This window comes from Mus musculus, chromosome 1 (assembly GCF_000001635.26).
Source record: "Mus musculus strain C57BL/6J chromosome 1, GRCm38.p6 C57BL/6J".
NCBI lineage: Eukaryota > Metazoa > Chordata > Mammalia > Rodentia > Muridae > Mus > Mus musculus.
In genome coordinates this window covers 66,922,562-66,944,010 of record NC_000067.6, presented here as the reverse complement: position 1 = coordinate 66,944,010, position 21,449 = coordinate 66,922,562, and the positions used below count along the sequence as shown (strand labels likewise).

Genomic DNA, 21,449 nt, shown 5'->3' with positions numbered 1-21,449 from the left:
CATCTTGATTTTGAACTAAGGAGACTGTGAATGATTTTTGTGTGGAGAATTTGCTATGAGCCAAGTTTTCAGTTTCAGAGAAGATGACCTGCTTGGGAAAATGACGCATGCATGCATGTCCCTGTCACCTCGTGGCGGTGCTGAGGTCATCGGTGCACCTTCTTCTTGTCAACTGGGCTCAGACTGGCTCTCGTAGCAGGTTGAAAATCTTCATCTAGGGAACCCTGCCTTATACGGAAAGGTAGAGTCAAAGTGCTTATGAGGTTATCCTTCGGTCCAAGCCAAGGCTCCTGTATGTAGTGCGTCTGAAGTTTCAGGCTTAATGCTGCATCAGGCAGCAACCATGCTGGCCTACACACAAACATTCCATTGACTATCTGAATATAATCGGGGAACTTTTTTTTTTAATCTCTAAAATAACATTGAATCAGAGCACACTTGGATTTATGTGATGAAATCAAATATGGTCATACTTTTTATAACACACCAGCTACATATGAAATGAAACATGTTTCCAACGTACAAGAATATCACACATGTTTAATCTTTATCTGAACCTCAAGTTATATTTGAAAAAACTTGGTCCTAAGATGTAGCATCATTAATGAATGTCCATTTAGGGAAAATGCATGTTGGATCTTCTGAAAATGTTTTTTGTTGTTGTTTTTTATTTTGAGGACAAGATGCATCTAGTTAGTTCCTTAGCAAGAACCCAAATCTTCATCCTCGGCAGCCATACTTGCTGTCTCTATAGGTGGACGCTGACTGCACAGCGTGCAAGTGTGATTACAGCTCCCACAGTACCTCCCAGTTCTCTAGCGCTCCACTCTTTAATGGTTTTAGAACCGTGAGTGTCAAAGCCATGCTCTCGTGCATTTATTGTGATTTACATGACAGTGTCATCCCTGGGAGGGAGGAAGGAAGGAAGGAAGGAAGGAAGGAAGGAAGGAAGGAAGGAAGGAAGGAAGGAAGGAAGGAAAACGCAGGAGTATACCATTAACGAAAACAGGCTTTAATTTTTCTACCCAGAGAAATCATGTATCAGAAAGTAAGTAAATAAACTTCCTTTAATATCAGTGTTTCAATCCAGAAATGAAGACAATTGCCTTTTCCAGCCAGCAGAGAAGTGGCATGTTCCTCTGTGTCACTGCTTTAGCCCCCCCCCCCCATGTTAAATCGATGCTGGTACGAGCAAGAAACGCTAAGGAAGATTTCGAAGTTGTACGAATGAAGCATGCTCCACTCTCAGCTTTTCATTGGAATAGATTTTAAGGAAGAATACACACACACACAGAGAAGGAGGTAGAAATGGAGGAATCAAAGCAGACTCATTCATGTAAAAGAATGTAAACTCCTTCAGTGATTTTGCCTCATCCATACGGAATCAGTACACATTTGGAAATGTTTTAGCAAAGCCCAAGAATATAATGCAATGTGACAGATTTATAATGTTTCATTTCATTCCAGTAGGTAACAGGGCTAATTAGAAAGTATATTATGGCATTTCCTATCATGATGCTTTTAATCTCTTGATGCTTCTAGATGTATTTCCTCATATCAGTTATAAACTTTCTTCAAGCAGAGAACATGAACATATCTATATACATATTCATTAACTTTCTGAAAACTCTATAAAGAACAAAACTTAATTGGATTGTAAGATTTATTTGATGTATCCTGTAAAATTAGACATCTAACAATCCTTTACACTGTGGGTAATGCTTAAGTTTAATTATATATAAGACACAGCAATAATTAAATTCATTCCTCAATATTTTTCTCAACTAAGACCCTGGTCTATTGTAACATATACCACATTTAATAGCTACATACTCAATTCTCCATGAACTCTGACCAATCTTGGATATTTTTGATTAGTTTGCTTGAATGTGCTTCCCCAATCTGTCTCTCTGGTTTGTTAGCTATTTATTTAGAATGCTTCTCCAGTTCTTCCTAACATAAAACCTTTGAGGGTCTCTGAGCAAACGCTTACCAGATGTCCTACACCCATAGACATTTTTGTGAGTGTTTTTCACCAAGTCCCACTGACATTTGAACGTTTGTATTAGTGCTTCAGGTAGTTCTCAGCTCTCTTTGCCTTTAGAGAGATGGTATTTCCAGCACACACACACAAAAAAATTCTTAGGACTAGAATACCACTGCCTCCCAGGATCACACGGGAATTAAAACCACCATTATGACTGTGGGTGCAAATAAAAGGATGAATGTTAGCAACCAAACAAAATGGTGAGTGGAAATAAGTAAGATAGCCATGTGTCTGGGTTTTAAAAGAACTTTAATATGTAAGTAAATATTTTTGCATGGTGCATGTATGTTGGCTGATAAGCCAGGATTGCTGTGAGGTGGGGTCTTCTGTCACATGTTGAAATGTGTGGCTTAAATTCTAATTTGCATTGTATTAGTGCCACAATCCGGTCATTCCTGAGGTGATACTGCAGACAATTTACAAAAATCAGTACTAGTAAAGAAATGCATTGACAGAAACACTACCAAGTAATAATTCACCAAACAGTAACTGACCGCAGACTTGGAAAAGACTTAAATGTTCCATTTAACGAGTAAGTTGGTTGATCCAAGGAGGAAATGGAACCCACACGAGGTCCATCATCAAAGAACCAGTTACATGGCGAAGGTAAGACTTAACCAGCAGGGTAAATCTATAGTCAGTCGTGGTAAGCATTCAGCTACCTCTGGTTTCTAAAAAAATAAGCTGCAGTCTATTTTTTAGAAACCAGAGGTACAAGGATGTGTTTTCCATGCAGGACTGAGCTGTTTTTTTGTCTGATTCTTTTGTTTTTATTACACGGCACAGTCTGGTGACGGCCAGGAGAGGGAAGAAGAGAGCCACTGCAGAGCTGTTCTGAGACTTTGACCTCAGCTGTTCTGAGCGGTCTTGTTTTTCACACTTTCCCTTACCCTCCCTAACACCTGCTGTTGGGGAGTGACTCCTTGTATTTTATAGCCAGAGGATGAAACTGTAAGCACTTCAAAGAAGTCTTATTCACTTTGTCCCAACTTCCTGTAAAAAGTTATAAACCGAAATGGATAGAAAAATACGTCCACGTGTAATGGAATGTTGAATCTCAAGTCAATTGTGGTTTTGTCCTATTAAACACTCCGACAAACCAAATCTAATCTTTAAATCTGCCAACATCTAGCTAATCTTCTGAGAAGAGACCCCTATTTAATTTGACTAGCATTCTTTGAAGTAATAAGCAGAAATGAAATGTCACATATATAATGTGGTTAAATATTAACATTAATATCCTTTGGGGGAAAAGCATGAGACAAATATGTACTGTCAATCTATAATTTAAAAAAAAAAGAAAAGAAAGGAAAAGAAGAGAAAAGAAAAGAAAGAAAGTGAACACAATTGATCTTAGGGAAGAAATAAAAACGTATTTCCCTATGGGTCAGCATCAGTAATGTCTTTTGTCTGTTACATTGTCTATACTGTGGGAGAACACAGCAGCTGAAATGGAATGGAGAAACGTTGAGGGGTAAAGGCTGGAACTCTCCCCATAGCGACATTTTGAAGTGTATATAACTGAACAGGGTCTTTGCAAAGTATCACACAGTTTGCAAAGAAAGACACGCCTTTACCGACTAAAATGTGAAAACTGCTTTTCATCTAAAGATAATTAAATCTGTGCCAGACGAGGAGACCATAAAGTGACAGGGCTGGATTTAGCCCTTGACCTTTCAGTTCTGCAAATGAAACCCCTGGCAAGTTGTCTGTAGAAGTCATTCCATAATTGCCCAGCCTTAAGCACCACCTGACGGGTGGGAATTGTGGGAAGGGTTATATTTAGTCTGCTGAGACTGCACATTCTTCTCTTCCAACTGAGCGGCCTTTTGTATGAAGATAGGATGTCACCTACTTTACTCCTTCATCAATGCTACCACTTCTGTTTTCTCGCCCAACCAGAATCCCGACAACAAAACCCGCTGTATAAAAGTATCAGTGGCTTCAGAATATGCTAGTTAAATTTTAAATCATGTGGGTGATAAGTCCATTTGTTCTAGTCAGAAACTAATAATAGTGACTTGAAGCTAGGGAGGAAAGGTTTCTCTTGGAACATTTTTCCTTCTGTCCTTGGGAGTGAGCTGTTTCTTAGCTACTGTGCGCGCCCAACAGTGTATTATCTCCAGCTCATAAAAATCCAGTCGACTTGAACATGCTGCTGTGAAATTACATTTTGATAAAACTATCTTTATTGCAATGAGTACGACATATCAATTGAGCTTTCAGATAGCCTGTCCTTTCCCATAGAGTAAGTTGTGGTAGGTCCTACTACCTAAAGGATGGAACATTCAAACCATATTAAATCCAAAAGCAACCAAAAAAATCATATAAGTATTATTATATATTGAGGAAAAATAATCTAGAGAAGTTATTTAAACTAAAAGACACATGGTTTGTCCTGATAGCTAAAGTAAGATTTCCATTCTAAGGTTCATGTATGCCATCAGTCTCTAGAAGAATAATTAGTATTCATTTATCATGGCTGTCCCAAGAATAATTTGTATTCCAGAAAAATCATAATTTCTTAGCTACAATATTTTAAGTATTTACATTATAAAAATTAAAAAGTGGAGGAAATGCATTTTAATTTTTAAGAAATTACATGTAAATAAATAAATGTACAAAGAAAATGTCCAGCTTAAGAAATTGTAAAATTTTTTCTCAATTATTAACTAGGAAGACATGGGAGAGAGAAAACTGGAAAGGAGCAGACTTGGATCACATTTTGAAACTCGTATCAAAATTCACTTAGGTCTCTAGTACTTCCTACAGATCTGAACTGAGCTATTTTTAATTGCACAGTTTTGTGCTTAGGTGACAGAATTCAGATGACCAGTCCATGCCTGCTGAACATAGCTGTATCAAGCCAGTCTCATTTCAGACCAATGTATCCAACCATCTAATAGCTCTTATAACATGTCCTCATTGCTCTAGTTTCCCTCATTTTTATAATATTTTATAATAATCTATAATATTTTAATAAGCATCCTAAATACTTCTTTGATGAGCTCAAAGGTTCTTTCCATCGACCTTAAGAGACGTATTATGAAGCACACCATTCTAGTGGTTTCAAATATTATTTCTAATGGCCTTTTATGGTAGATGCTAAAAACCCTATAAGATAAATTAGTTTAATTATTTCCATAAAGGTTGATATGTGTTTAGCTCTGATCTCTCTGCCAGGCAAGAAGGCAGAGAATACCCAACAGTGTTCTCTTGGCTGGAAACTGGCTCTGGTGACAGCAGCTTCTTTTCTTAGCTTCAGTCACTGGCATATGTGCATCCCCCTGAAATGAAGAGAGCTTTGATCATTGTGGTGCAGGCTCCTCCCTAGGACATTCCCCTTAGTATTCAACACCATCCACTTCCCACATGCTCTTTAATGACACCGCTTCTTCTAAGATACTAAAATTTAACATAAATTAGTTCTCTATTTTCTTTAAGTGCATTGTAATACTTTGTCCTATAAAGTAATTCAATCTAGGAGCCAGAAAATTTATCTTCAGTCAGTGAACCAAACTTCACAGTCACTAGGAGAAAGACAATTCTCAAAGCAGAGAAGTCTATCCCTGCAGTAAGAATTCTACTTAGTAACAGGGGTCTTTGAGACTGCTACGTACCTAAACTCAGCTCCAAATGTGAATGGATGAGCTATAACAAATGTGAAATGTGGCCTTTTACCAACCAGGGAAGACAAAGACATAGGCTAAGATAATAAAGATGTCTTTAGAAAGAAACTGAAGATTGACAAATTAGAATTCTGGACTATAAGCATTTGCCTAAAATCTAAAGTGAAATGCTAGGGGTATAAATATTAAAGAATTTTAAGTGCGCATGCCTCCTATGTGCTGGGCAGTTCTAGGTGCTGAAGATGCTGTACTGATAAAGAACATGCATATTTTTTCTGGAATGTAAACCTCATAAAAGAACAGATAAAGTTTCTGTTCTCATGGAATAGTATACTCTAGAGGAGAACTTATGTTTGAAAGAGGAACTTGGGTCTACAGCCAGACCACCCCAAATGCACAGCATAGAGTATTAAGAGTCTAGTGGCTTTAATTGAGTGAACAGTTCAATAGAGCTGTGACAGACACAAACCCAAGTACAATGCAAAGACGTGCTCTAGGGAGAGATGCAGTGTTAGAACACATCCAGAACCAGATCAGAAGCAAACTCTGGGCTTTCAGCATTGGCCTGGGCTTCCCAGCAGGACGAGCAGTTAGGCTGACTGGCTTGCAGTGGGAAAAAGAGCCAGGTCCAGCACAGGGAAGAAAGAATTCTTTGGATAAGAGGGTTTCTGATAAAGGCTGAGAAGAATGTCTAATGTGACAAGAGGAGAGAAGAGTGGTTGCATGCCAGGCAGAAAAGATTTGAGACACACCAAATGATGATCTCTAACCAAGGCCCTAACCAAATGGCTGTGTAATCAGATCACACGTTTGCTCAAAGAGCTGACGATATTCCTATTTAACAAGGAGGAGAAGCAAGACAGGGGTTTGCCATTCTAACAGTGGATGGGAGGTGAGTTGTTTTCTCTCATTTATTTTTGAGCACATAACATAGATCTAACATTTAAAGTTTAATTTCCTCTCTGGATTAGCTATAGTTTACTATTTCTTGTGTCAACTGGTATGTTTACACTTATATTTTGATTTTCAGTAGGTAAAGAAAAAGCTAAGCTTTTATTGTTGATATGTTAAAGATTTAGAGAAATACTAGGATGAAGTAGTTTAACAGTTTCTTAGCACTTTATGGCTCCTATTTTAATAGTAACAACAAACCTTAATGTGATATCTAAGTGGTTAAAAATAGCTTATTCACAAATAAATTGGAGTTTGGTGCTGACTTTGTAGTTTTTTCACAAGTTTTTATACAAATTTATCATGTTTCCTATGTATACAAGGCCACCACATCTTTCCATCTGAAAAAAAAAGATGCAATATGAAGATTATCATTATGTACAATGAGGCAACTCAATGGAGTATTTACAGTTACCAGCTTCACTAAAGATATATGCTAGCTCTCAATAATGATTAGGCAATTCAGATTTAGGGCTACAAATACATAGATACAATTTCATCAAATCTAATGGCACAAATACCAATTACAAAATTTCACTGTAATGACTCAAAGCATTTCTAATCTTTCTGTTAACATTCCCCAATAACCTTTCAAAATATCATATTTCCAATCATGTTAAAAACATGAAGACACATTTACATAGGTGCTACTACCTTTAAAAAAATTATTATTTGTCATTTAGAGAATCAAGGTCCTAGGAGATATTTTTCACAATTTTAAACTTTGAGTCAAAATGATATATACTTTTAATATTGTGATTAGCACCTAATAATCACACAAAATAGCGGCTAGTATTGTGATGTTTTCATATGTCCACGTAATTATGTATTTTGAAGAGGTGGTGCATACTTAGCTGTTCATTTCTCTAGAACGGTAAGAGCATAAGTTGAAAATACTGAGCAAGACACACTTCCTGCTTTTTATGAGTAACTTCCCTAAGGACACATGCAGAAGTCACAATTCACCTCACATCTTCTTTATTCCTTTGAGCTAGGGCAAGTGTGTCGAGAATGATAACCCCCATGTATGAACTCCAGTGAACACTCTAAAACTGATCTTTCCCCCAAAGCCATGGCAGCTTTTCCTGTTTTCAGATAAGCTGCTATAAAAGCCCATCGCCGGCAATTCCCTTAAACACCTTTAAAATGTCGAAGTACTATTTTGCACGCCATGAGCCTTACTTTAGGTTATTTTATTCTTGGTCTGTAGACTGAGCCATAAAGTGTTGGACAGGGAAGCTTGGTTTTAGTAAGAACTTAGCAACAACAACAAGATACAAAATGGATGTGTCAGTTTCCTTGCTTGCTAAGAATTTCAGAAATAAAAATATACAAATAGTCAGTCTCTGTAAAGAAAATGGGAGAGGAAGGTTGTCCTCAAACAAATGCTAGGAGACGAAGGGGGGAGATAGAAAGGGAGGCGCCAAACCATTCTCACTTTTTTTAAGCTTAGATTATACCCCTGCTAATACTGATTATAAAGACTATTCTTTAATGGCGATTTGGGAACCTGATCAGGTTGCCATGTGGGTGTATCCTAAGAAATACCCAGAGCACTCAATGCCTTTTCAAGACCTCAGAACTTTACCATAAGGGGCCAAGAATTGGAGAGTGTTCTTTCTATAACAGTTACTATTTCAAACTTCAACCCAGTCGCATCCATGAAGTTCCATTAATACCCAGTCTTGCTGACTAGACACTTGCAAGGTCCATAATTATATATCAGAAGCCCGAGCCCTAGATGACCCCAAGTTTTCCACGAGCAAAGAAATGTCTTAAGGAGGACAGTTGCAGGGAACATCTCAGAGATAAAGACCATAAAAGTACTGACAGGCTTCAGTCTCACCAGGGCTGTTCACGTCTAGATGCTGGTTTCCTAAAAATAGCCCCAGGGTACATGTCTCTCTTTCCCTTTGCCCTAAGAAAGCTAAAGAACTCCTCCAGGAGGAGTGGCAACTGCCCTGTGAAATCTGATGCTAGATATGAGGTCAGTTTGCCCAGAAATAAAAGGAAGCCAGAGAGAGGTTAAGACTCCACTCAGGGATTGGAGCTGCCTTCAGTTTATCCTCCAGCTCCACTGCTGTTTCGCAGCCTAGAACTCCATCATGGTGGGTCCTACAAGACAACGACGATATGTCATTTATAGGAAGAGACAGTTAGGCAACAGGAGCAGCCAGGCAGACAAGGAATAGGATGGAGGACAGAACCTATTTAACACAAGGTTTTTGGAACCTACTATTGGTTTCTATGAGCTAGATAGAAGAAATTACTTGGAACTGTTGCACCAGATGGAAAAATTCGTCTTTTTTCTCAGAGCAGGCGTTTGTGCTTCACCAGCTTTTGTTATATCATGCAAGATTCATCTAAATTTAGAAGGGGGATAAAAGTGCAACTATAGTGTTGCTTTAAAATAGAATTCAGTGATAACCAGTAGCTAAAGTTAAGCAAACTGCCTCTGATTCTTCAGTGTCATATACTAGTATAAAATACGTTAATTAGACAGAAAGACTTTTAAAGGGTGGTTTTTATATGTAATTTTATTTGCAGTTTTAAATGTATACCTTATCTGACATATGCTAAATATAGACAGCTATGGCATTTTCTAGGAAGTGTTCTTTCTGTTTAGAATTTTTTAATATTTTACATGGTTAAGATATAGAGAAAGGATTTCCAAGTTATCTTTCGCAATAGATTTTATGCTCCTAGGTTCAAAATTTCCCTCACACACTCTTCCTGTGCCATTGTACCTACCTGGTTCCCTAAAGGCCTCAGAGCAAAGAGCACTCTTTCTGTCAATGCATTTGAAAGTCCTCTCTTTCTCTCTCTCTCTTGCCACCACAGTCCTTCAGTGCTGACCAGATTGCCGGTAAGTGACTGAGCAGCTCTACCCTAGGAAGAGCTCTGTCTGTCTTTGAGATTTCCCTAACTCCACAGCATGTTCCTTTGTGACTCAGACTGTTCGTGCCTATGCCATGCCTGAACTCAGAATAAGTGGGCTGACTCCTGGAGCTTATTCTGAAGAGAACTCGAGGAATGAGCTGGACGTGCTCATAAATCAGGACACTTGTTTCTGGTTAAAATATTCTTTATGATTAATTTCTTTCCAACAGATCGAGTTCTCTAAGGAGCAACAGGAGGGTAAGTTTAAAAGCTGTAGCCATTCATATGTGCGGACTCAGAGGTGACAAGTGAGAAAACCAAGTCCCTTGGGATGAGCTAAGTGCTGTCTAATTATCCACACTGGTGCTGCTACCCTAAATATAAATTGCTTTCAATCACTCTAAATATAAACCTGCATAACTGAAGCCCTTGGTTAGAGTCAGTAATCAAAGCTTTAAGGAAATTAAAATTAGAGCTTTAATAAGTCCTTATAGCCACTGATTTCCAAATAAGATGAACTCGGTACAATAGGAAAGATCGGCGTATATGATATAGTCACAAAAGGATCTAGGTTTTAGAAAACTAATTTGCTAATTAAAACCCTAGAGGGAGATTCGATAAGTCTGAAGTGTGCAATTTGAAAAATGAAGCGGATGATAAAAGCTGCCTTAATTGTCAAATCCGCCCAGTTTCTGTGGAAATGGGATTGTAGGATAGAAGTGAATTCATAGGTGTCAAAAGGGCCTGGTCCAGCATTTCTCTAAGAGATACAGGACAGATGGCTGGGGAGGTGAAAGGGCTTTCTTCCTCAATGATCAAAGGACTAGTAATAGTGTCATTACTCATATGAATTCAAACCAACTAGAAAGTTTTTTCAGGAACAGGTACTATCAGTGAGTCTCAATTTTTAAATTTTTTCTCCTGTATGTATTTAGAATCAACAGGGCCAAATATCCCGAGCAAGCTCAATTATTGGATTGGGGAGTTTAAGGAGAAATCTTTTAGGGTGAAGTCATCACACGATGTGGATGAACTAAGCAAAATCTGTTTATAGAAAGGAGAGATAGAAACAGTTTCATTATGTGATGTTATATAAGTCAGGTGATTTGGTCATAATAATGTATACTGTATTATAACTGATAATTATGAGTTATTACTAACAGTTCTCTACCTAAAGTTTTCCACATTGATCAGTCTCCTTCAGGATCATGTTAAGTATGATGTTATCTGGGTTCCAGTTTAGGACAAAAGATTGTTTGCTGCAGTACAAGCTTACTGATCCCAATAGCATGGTTGATGGCCTCATGGAGACAGTTTAGATCAATAGTTTTCAGCCTTGCTAAGGCTGCAGCCCTTTCATTGGGTCTTTGTGTGCTGACCCCAACCATAAAATTATTCCTGTTGCTATTTCATAACTGTAATTTTGTTACTGTTGTGAATCTCAATGTAAATATCTGATATGCAGGATATCTGATACATGACCCCTGGGAAAGGGTCATTCAACCTACAGGTTGAGAACCAATAATTTAGGTGATTGGATGACTTACAATTCAAGATCATGTAAAGGTATGCTATGAAGAATTTGTCTTAAGGAAATGATGATTCTAATTTGTTTAAAAATACTCTTAATGAATGATGTAGCTACATCATCAGCCCTGCCTCCCAGTCCTCTCCCATTCTAATTTATAATGCCACTATGACTGCAAACAATGAACAATTCAAAAACTCAAACAATTCAAACAATGAACAATTCAAAAACTCTTGGTGAGACAAATGTACTTAGAGTGTGGAGTGTGAGATCCATCACCCAATACTGAAAACAGGTTTAAGCCCCCGAATTGAATAAACATTGGTATATTGGCCTGGTTTTGTTTTTGCTTTGTGTCAGAAAAACAAATGTAAACTAATCAAACTAAGTGGAAATTCTATGCTTTCAGAATAAATCAAGACTACTTGAATTTGTTTCCTTGCTTAGTGGATGAAGAACATTGTTCATACCGTTCTATCTGTATTGAAGGAAAGGGAGGGAAAGGCAAAGATAATTACAACAATTTGAAGGTTTAGGTCTTGTGCTGTCTGTTAGCATGACCACCAGCTACATGTGCCTACTTAAACATTAATTAATTTTTAAATTATAAATGCTAAAGTCTGAATCTTAAAGCTCACCACTAATACTTGTGTTCAAAACCACCAATAGAGGGTATGTGGAGAATAATTTCATCACCAGATACTTCAGAAACACTGTGGTTCTGGGCAAAAGATCACATGATGCATTCTTAAAGGTTAAATAGGAAAAAACTGTTAAGTTTTGCTTGCACTGTTGTCTGTGGAGACAACTCCACTTTGTACTTGAGGTTCAGCAAAGACCACAAACAGTACATAAACAACAGGGTGTGGTGAGAACCTAATCAAATGTGGTTTATATAGCCAGCCAGGGAAGGAGTTTACCAGTTTGTGTTCTGGAACCTTGAAGAGAGTAGCTAAGCCTTGGGCTAAAAGTCTGGGATTAAAAAAATTACTTCTCCAGCCTCTGCCTTTAAGTTATCAAAAGATAATGTCAGAGGGATTCCATTACAGCCATAAAAATCCCATCCCTACACCAGCATCTGAGCTAGGCAACTGCAAGTCCTCGGAGCACCATGCCTGGCGTCTGAAGCCAGAAGCAGGAGGACTTCAGTTCCACGTGACCTTTGGAAAGACGAAAAATAGCGTGTGACTCATGAAACCACAAGGCACAAGCATTTTTTTTTCCAGATTGGGGCAGATTATGGTGAGATTGTCCAGGATCTAATAAAGAATGATAACATGACCTAAAGCTAATTGTGTATCCATGCCCAGTCTGATCTTAGATTAAAAACAGAGTTATCTTTTCTGACAGCACATTTTGTTGGAGAGTACCCCTAGCCTACAAAGAATGGTTCCAGTTCTGAGACTTTATTCACCAATGGTTACATTGTTGTTAGTGTTAACTCCAGTAAATCACCACCTTGACTCCCAGGTTTTCTAGAATTTTTCATTTAGTTAAGTTTAGATATTTCCATTAAAATGCCTTTATTGGTTCGCATATGCATTTGTAGCCCTCATTCCAGTCTGTTTGCTACATATTTCTGAATTATTAGAGTGATAATTGTGTGAAGGTGAAGTAGTGTGATCAAAATGAAATTAAAGGACATAAAGTACCCAGCAGATAAATCATAATGAGAAAGGGCACTTCTGGATACACACATAAGAAACACACATATTTGTGGAAATGAGTAAAACAGCACAGTCTGTCTGTAAATATCCCAAGTTGAGTAACATGCTGGGACTCTGCAGAGTGCTACACGGGAGAAAACTAGACAGAGGAGAAAATGTAATGTCTGCATTATTTTCTTACAACTGCATGGCAATCTATAATCATCTTCATTAAATGTTAATTTTAAAATATGTTTTTAAATTATAAACATGTTTAGGTCATATGGATTACTCTGGGGATAAATCAGAGTTATATAAACATATCAGAACAATTGACCTAAAAATCATTTTCCCTCTGAATCAATTATAATAAGAGCCTCCTAGAATCAGATACTGAGGTGGTTAAATGGCATTGTAAAACTTACAGGCATATCTCACACTTCCAACTTTAATAATAATAATAATAGCTATTTCTGAAGTAAACTACTTGAGAAGACAGCCTATAAAGCTTGAGCCCCAAAAGAAGATGTTTCTCCAAATGTAGTAAGTTTAGATTAAACTCACATACAATAGCCCCAGCTGGAAATTTGCTTTCTTGACATTTTATTAGCATTGCCAATTAATAGAAGGACCATTTGGAGACTCCTAATCTTTCTCAAGGCATCAGAATATTTCAAGTGACTCCTACTGCCCACAGAGGCAAAGGAAATATGAACCATTATAACTGGGAGCTCCAATGTTCATAATTAAAAACTAATTCCACATTAATAATAGTCTGACTTAAAACTAGAAGTGCTGCTTTAAAACAATCCCCACAGAAACATCAAAAGGGTTTTCCAGTGACTGTGTGATAGACGGAGACAGCTTGAGTGGTTGTTGAAAACTGTAAAACAGAGAAGAGTTTGAACTGAATCTGTGAAGGACCTGGGGTTAATTAGAAGGTCTCTGGAACTAAAAAGCCAGTGCCCACCAGTGCCTGAACACCTTGTGTTTCTTGCAGACTTCAAGGAGGCATTTCTCCTGTTTGACAGAACAGGTGAATGCAAGATCACCTTAAGTCAGGTGGGAGACGTCCTCCGGGCTCTGGGCACCAATCCCACCAATGCAGAGGTCAAGAAGGTTCTTGGGAACCCCAGCAATGAAGGTAGGTTTCTGTAAGGTCAGTGGAACTCGGGGAGGGACTCCCATGCAATAGAGCTCAGTTGTTCCTGATGGTTCTCTCCTCATCGATGGAAAACCTCTGCTTGTTTCCATTAAAAATAAAAAAGCTGGAAGTGTGATAAAAACATTACACTGGAGAAAAGAGGGCAAGTAACGATGAGAGCATCCTCCCCAGCATCAAATCGGAGCCCAGGGCTAAGCAGACAGGGCATAGACGAGCACACGTTCTTTTTCAGAGCTCATACCTTCAAAGGCAAAAGAATATTTGTAAAACTTGGTTTAATTTTAATTCAAATATAATAACATCATCTCCTTCTTTCCTCAATCTCCTCCCTTGTCCCTTCCTTCCAACCCTTCCCATGCCTACCCCTCATTCCCTCTCAAATTCATGGGCTCTTTTTCTTTTATTGTTATTTTTCCTATGTGTATAAATATATAAATATGTAAACACAACCTTTTGAGTCTGCCTAGTGTTGCTTGTGTGGTATCATGGCTAACCACTTGATGTTGAGTAATCATGTAGGGGAATCATTCCTGGGAAAGATGAGATCTCCTTCTCTCATCATTCCTTTGTTGCCTGTAGTTCCTTGTCTAGAAGTGAGGTCCTCTTAGATTTCCTGCATCCATGCTATCATGTCTAATCCTGTCCATGGTCAGGTTCTGTTAGGAGGCCATGTTGTTGCGGTGTTATAGGTGCAGAGTCTCTGTCATTTCTAGGGGGCACAGTCTCACAGCAGAATTCCTGATCCCCTGGGTCTGACAATTCTTCATTTTGACAAAGACATTGCATATAGCTAAAATACAACACATTTTCTATAAAACACATTTTGTTTACAGCAGTGAACAATCATAATAGTGTCCTTCTGGAGAACACCAATTCCTTGATGAACAGCAGTGAGAAGAAAGTCACAGTGCTCTGAAACACACCTTCTGACCTCCTTATCCAATGTACTTTGGCTTTGCTTCAGTGACCATTTGAAAGGAACTCAGCCATCTTAATTAAGAATTGACAGTATTTTCTATTTCCAATCAATTATATATATAAAACCTTGAAAACCTTAAAGGGAACCCTGCATTGTGTCTCCCCAGGTAAATCCTGGAGCAAGAGTCAGTGAGGCACATTGAGGGGAATTACAGAAGTCACTCACTCCATATGGAAACCCAGCCATGAGCCGGAACGAGGAAATTGCTTTTAATCCCAATGGCTCAAGGCAAAGTATAATAACTACTGGAAAATGTGACTCTAAACAAAAAAGACAAGACACAAAATGGAAGTTTCTTCAAGTAGAAATTTGGGCTGTTTGTCTTTACATTTAGGGAAAAAAATGAGGGGGTGAGCAAATGATCTTCTGCTTTTCATGATGACTAAGTACGTACTGGTGATTATTCCTTCAAGAAAGAGAGAGAGAAAGAAAGAAAGAAAGAAAGAAAGAAGGAAAGAAAGAAAGAAAGAAAGAAAGAAAGAAAGAAAGAAAGAAAGAAGGAAGGAAGGAAGGAAGGAAGGAAGGAAGGAAGGAAGGAAGGAAGGAAGGAAGGAAGGAAGGAAAGAAAGAAAGAAAGAAAGAAAGAAAGAAAGAAAGAAAGAAAGAGAGAGAGAGAGAGAGAAGGGAGGGAGGGGGGAGGAAGGAAGGAAGGAAGGAAGGAAGGAAGGAAGGAAGGAAGGAAGGAAGGAAGGAGAGAGAGAGAGAGAGAGAAAGAAAAAAAGAAAGAAAGAAAGAAAGAACGAAAGAAAGAAAGAAAGAAAGGAAGGAAGGAAGGAAGGAAGGAAGGAAGGAAGGAAGGAAAGGAAAGGAAAGGAAAGAGAGAGTGAGAAAGAAAGAAAGAAAGAAAGAAAGAAAGAAAGAAAGAAAGAAAGAAAGAAAGAAAGGAAAGAAAGAAAGAAAGAAAGGAAGAAAGAAAGAAAAGAGAAGAAAGAAGGAGAGAAAGAGAAAGAAAGAGAGAGAAAGAAAGGAAGGAAGGAAGGAAGAAAGAAAGAAAGAAAGAAAGAAAGAAAGAAAGAAAGAGAGAGAGAGAGAGAGAGAGAGAGAGAGAAAGAAAGGAAAGAAAGAAAGAAAGAAAGAGATTAAGTAAGATAGATTTCAAAAGCATGCCTCTATATGGGTCAGCCTGTCTTTCTGAAGACATGAGCAATGTAATCATGCAGAAAGATGGTGAGAAAGGATGATGGTGTGAGGACGCAGTGTAAACCTCATGTTCATGTGGTTGTCATCTCACTTAGGAGCATCCCTCAGTGACAAAGTCATTAGGTAAGTGCTCGTTGACTCAACACCCAAATGCAATCTTTCTATAACCCAGTGCGCTAGATTCCTTCTGTGAAAGAGGGAAGTTTTTATTTCTCTATTTATATAATTTCATCCATATATGCATGTGTAAATGTGAGTATCTATACATATACACATATACACACATATATATGCACAAATACATACATATATGTATACAGATACACACATACACATGATATCTATATACAGTCTCTGGCCTGGAATTAGAAAAGAGTGAGAATATCACAATATTTGACACACAGTCTTTTCTCATGGGCTTCTTTTTAAAAATTACTTCAAATTTACTCAAGGAGTCAGAGGCTCAGCAAAAGCTCAGGCATGGGGGCCATATGTAATTAAGATTCAGTAAGGGTTTTACTTTTACTGTATTTGTATGATTATGGGAAATTATATATTGCTTCACTTGTGCTTATGGAATATAGTAAATCATAGTACTAATAAAATTTATTAACTGATAGCGTTGTCCAAACCATTTTAACAAGATTTTCGAGCAGTAGGTTTATTAAATCTCACAGTGATACTTTAAAGTGTTTCTATCTTGAAATTGAGAATACAGTGTACAAAGAAGGAGTAAAGTTGAGCCAAGCTGAGGAGCTGGAGAGAAAGCTCAGCAAGTCAAACGAACTTACTGCAGAGGACTCAGGTCATGTCCCTAGCATGCACATCAGGTGGCGTCCAACCAGTAACTGCAGTTCCAAGGCATCTAACATCCTACTCACCCTCGGCAGGTACCAGTGAACCTGTGGCCCACATTCATACATTCAGGGCCATACACATATGTGTACAATAGAATAATTTAAAGAGGAAAAAAGGAGCTGAGCCACATTTGGGGGTACCCACTTTTAATCTCACCACTTTCAAAGTGGACACTGAAGGCTCAGAAATTCAGTCAGTCTCAGTTCCAGGGCAAGTTGGAGGCCACTCGGGACGAGTCAGCTTATCTTTAAAAACTCATCATGAACAGAAAGAAAGTGGCTAACAAAGTTGTGAATGCTAAGCTAAGGAGAAAGCTTGTTACTGGGACTGCAGAACTCAGTTATCCTATGTTTTGTCAGATTAGTAGTTTATCCACTGAAATTTAAGTTAGGGGAAGGTTTTAAATGAATATTTGGTTTATAACTCAGAGGTGGTATTTTACAGGGGTTACTAACTCTGCAAACTGCAATTTTCTTCCAGAGATGAATGCTAAGAAAATCGAGTTTGAACAGTTTCTGCCCATGATGCAAGCTATCTCCAACAACAAGGACCAGGGAGGTTATGAAGATTTCGTTGAGGGTCTGCGTGTCTTCGACAAGGAGGGCAATGGCACCGTCATGGGTGCTGAACTCCGCCATGTCCTCGCCACTCTGGGTAAGGGCTTCATTGCAATGGGCTCAGTAGGAGAGATCGTACAGGAAAGGTCATGACAGAAAAATCATGGCATAATCAGAATACTCAGGGGAAAGGCTGCAGAGGAAAAATGGCCTCTGTGACAGTGAGTTTGTTTTGGGGTGAAGTAATACTATTTCAAGAAGCCCATGGCTGATTGCTTATGGTGGGAATTTGAAAATATTCTGTTTCTATCTTATTGCTAAACCTCGAGTGTTTTGCTTCCCCAGGAGAGAAGATGAAGGAGGAAGAGGTAGAAGCGTTGCTGGCAGGCCAGGAGGACTCCAATGGCTGCATCAACTATGAAGGTACAGCCAGCCTCACCTCATTAAGGAGAGATTCATTTTCAACTTTATTTTCCTCTTCTTAATTGACATATATGACTTATTATAAATAAATTGCCTCAATCTGAGATGCTGCCTGAGGACCCAGGCAGATATGCAGAATTAATTTTGGAAATCCCATGTGGTCTCTTACAGTTTAACCTGTGTTTCCTTACGTTTTCCCTTAGTTCATCCACAATATCCCTGAAAGACAGCTAGGGCTTAAATTAGAGTCAAGTATAATGCCACTCCGGAGTGGAGCAGAGTTTTAAGTTCTTCACAAGTACAAAAATCAGAAGAAACCGGAGGTCCAAGAGATTTAGTTACTTATTGATGGTCAAACTGTTCACAGCAAGGCTAGAACTTAGTTCTCATCCGGCTAGTAGTCTTGTTTACATGAAGAATCACTTCATAGCAGATGTGGTGGCATACATTTGTAATCTAGGAAGCTGAAAGAGGAGAAGCCCAGACCTCCCTGGGTTATAGAGGGAGACCCTGCTGCAAGGAGGTGGGGAGGGAAGGGGGCGGGAAGGAAAGAGGGAGAAAAGAAAGGACTGATGGACACATAGCCACAGGGGTGGGTGAGGGTGAGAGACAGCGAGGTGGTGGGAGAATACCATCTCATGGTAGCCAGTGTTTACCCCACCCCCACCAGTTTATAGCAGGTTCAGACAAAGCATATGAAAGCAATATAAACACAAAGTAAATATTTAAAATAAAGCTGTTTAATATTATTTGAAAATTTAAATATTTCCAATAAACTTTATCTTCTACACTAAAAAAGACCAGCTATATTTCAATAAACCTATGTTGTCAGCTTTAATGAAAATATGTACCTACAATGTTCTAAGTTTATAAAAAGAGGACAGGAAAGGAGAAGAAATGAAAAGAGGAAAGAATAGAGGCATTCAGCCATGCCAGACAGTCTCCACTAGAAACATTAATTAAATTGCACCTTTTACCCATAAACAACTCCTATTTGGTTGTTGTTATAAATATAGTATATACAATTAGCTCTAATAATATTGTTGGGACAAATAGGCAGTCATCTGAAAAATAAATTTAAATCTCAACTTTTTATTCAATTTGACTTTTTCTAACTCTTACCTGTGTATATTGTCCAACAGCTTTTGTCAAACACATCATGTCTGTCTAAACGGAGTTTTCAAGGTAGACATCTATCCTCTCTTTGATATGTAAGGCTTGGGTGATATTTTGTTTTTGTTTAAAAAAAAAAAAAACCAACAGCTTCATAGCCTATGCTTTAGATACAGTGTTGCCTCCTAACCGCAAGTTATTTATATTAACCAGAATGTGTCCTCCTATTTTTTAAAACTCTACCATAATTAAATAGTAGAAATTTAACTAACAAGAGACTAGTTAATTTAGTTTTCATATAACGCTACTGAAAATATTGTCCTAAGTTCTTTAAATAACAACATTAGCTTTTAACAATTACTTTTCTAACAAACTATGTTGTAACAGTTCAAATTCAAGTGACAGCAATTGGGCTTTTAAAGCAAGAATGTCATTTGCCTTGAGAGTGTTGGCTCATTGTTTTTGTCTAGAGTGTTCTTTCCAAAGACATGCTATTAACATCTAACTTGTTTCCATCCCCCCACCCCCACCCCGCAGCACGCAATGTTGGGGAAGACTGGCCAGTTCAAGAACACCTATGGCTAACTGTCAACACCAGCTTACCACCATGCAGAAGATCAAACAATCTAGACCATTCTAGATGGAAGGATTCCCTGAATTTTTATAAGCCTTGAGTTTTCATGACAAACATGCCTACAGTTGATAATCTCAAGTCCACACACCACCGTTATCATCTACTTGGGTCCACAACATTCTTAAAATACTACATCAATAAACTTGGTCAGTCTGGAATACTCAAATTGTGTCGTGTCTTACTTTTTTGTTTTATGAAAATAGTTTTTAAGAATTTAATTCTTATGGGAAATATTTTTTTAATTGATGAGTATGTATATCACTGCAGAGCCTGATAAGAATGCTTTGTGGATAAAGGGATGTGCTACCAAGCCTGGAGACCTTCATTTTATCCCCGGGATGTACATGGTGAAAGAAAAGAAGAGATTCCCACACTTGTCCTCTGATCACCATATGCATGCCACTCCCTTCTCCCTACATATGCACACAAATCAAGACAATCAAATGAATAAATAATAAACACAAAAAGAAAAAAATAATGTCGTTTCCATCTATAAAGCAATAACAGATGGAATGATAAAGAATTATATATTAGTGAAAAAGTTAAATAAAGACCCATGGAAATTCAGATAGGAGTCAGGGCATTTTAATAAACTATGGTAAGGTAAAGGTAAAATTGAATCCTTCAAATTTATGTAAATTATTATTTATAGATCAGTCTATTTCGTTGAAGTAAAATTCAGGGTTATAGAGACATGAAGATGCATTTGACATTTGTCTCTGATGACTTCAAAAATAAGAGCCACTGTGACCTCATAGCTGTCACTTAAGAAAGAAAGAAAGAAAGAAAGAAAGAAAGAAAGAGAGAGAGAGAGAGAGAGAGAGAGGAAGGAAGGAAGGAAGGAAGGAAGGAAGGAAGGAAGGAAGGAAGGAAGGAAGGAAGGAAGGAAGGAAGGAAGGAAGGAAGGAAGGCTCTGCATGTTGAAGGAATTATTGCTCAGGAGCTCAGGATTCGGTAGATTGCTGTGTGTCTCCTCTCTGACCTCTTCCACTTTCCATGCATAGGTGTCCACATCTCCACTTAGCTCCTCACAAAAACTAAGTGTAAAAGTTCACAGAATAAACTTTATACCCTCGATGTATCACATACACCTTTCCACAGAAGACTCTGAAAGGAAGTAATGTCAGTGCTGTATGCTTGTCCCTGCCTCCCTGAAGAGATAACAGTAACAAGGAGGATTGTATAAACCCTCTCAGAAGTTCCTGCCTACGTGTACCTCCTGGGAAGGTCTGTTGGCAGCTTATGTCAACAAGCTCCTCCTGTCTTTCAAAAGTTACTTGCACTCTTGTCACTGATCTGGGCTTTTGTGGCTAAGCTGGGCCATGGCAATCACATGTTTGAGGAAAGTGAACTATGACCTCATGAGCTTAAAGCCAAGTTTACCTAAAATCAAGAACTAGAAATGCCACTGAGGGCATACCACGGAGAAGTTTCTGGAAGAATGGGAATATGCACCTGCGCTTCCCTTTATGGGGAACACAGACCCTTGCCACTGAGAATGTCCCTAGTGAATTGAATTTTTAAGTGTATTTCATTTTAACATAAGATTTTATTTAATGGCTACACGTTCCTCATGACTACCATTCTGAACAGCGAGGGTCTCGATACACACTTATTTTTAGTTGTTACATGAGAGAATTGAACTGTTTTTTTTTTAAATGTGAAAGCTTCACATATAAAATTGACAATTGTTAAAACTTAAATCATGTTTTCAAGCTTGGGTGTGGTAGTGCGTGCCTTTAACCCCAGAGCACTTGAAAGGCAGAGGCAGATGTATCTCTGAGTTTGAGGCTACCCTGGTCTACAGAAAGAGTTCCAGGATAGTCATTACACAAAGAAACTCTCTCTCTCTCTCTCTCCCTCCCTCCCTCCCTCCCTCCCTCTTTCTCTCTCTCAAAA

The 21,449-nt window shown here is 38.3% G+C and overlaps 1 protein-coding gene across 4 annotated transcripts in view; it reads left to right on the top strand.

Annotated features, from left to right (window-relative positions):
* Myl1 (myosin, light polypeptide 1) overlaps window positions 1-19,716 on the top strand; it is a 23,638-nt gene extending 3,922 nt beyond the window's left edge. For 2 of the 4 annotated variants that reach the window (XM_006495763.2, NM_021285.3), the window contains 6 exons: window positions 9,738-9,765; window positions 13,682-13,825; window positions 17,304-17,477; window positions 17,726-17,803; window positions 18,946-18,988; window positions 19,454-19,716. In XM_006495763.2, the coding sequence (XP_006495826.1) occupies window positions 9,738-9,765; window positions 13,682-13,825; window positions 17,304-17,477; window positions 17,726-17,803; window positions 18,946-18,974 (453 nt within the window). In that variant the 3' untranslated portion in view covers window positions 18,975-18,988; window positions 19,454-19,716. Of the gene's footprint in view, window positions 1-8,603; window positions 8,736-9,468; window positions 9,494-9,737; window positions 9,766-13,681; window positions 13,826-17,303; window positions 17,478-17,725; window positions 17,946-18,945; window positions 18,989-19,453 lie in introns of those variants that run through there. The other 2 variants (NM_001113387.1, XM_011238451.3) reach the window with 2 other exon arrangements.
* The last annotated feature ends 1,733 nt before the right edge of the window (window positions 19,717-21,449 follow it).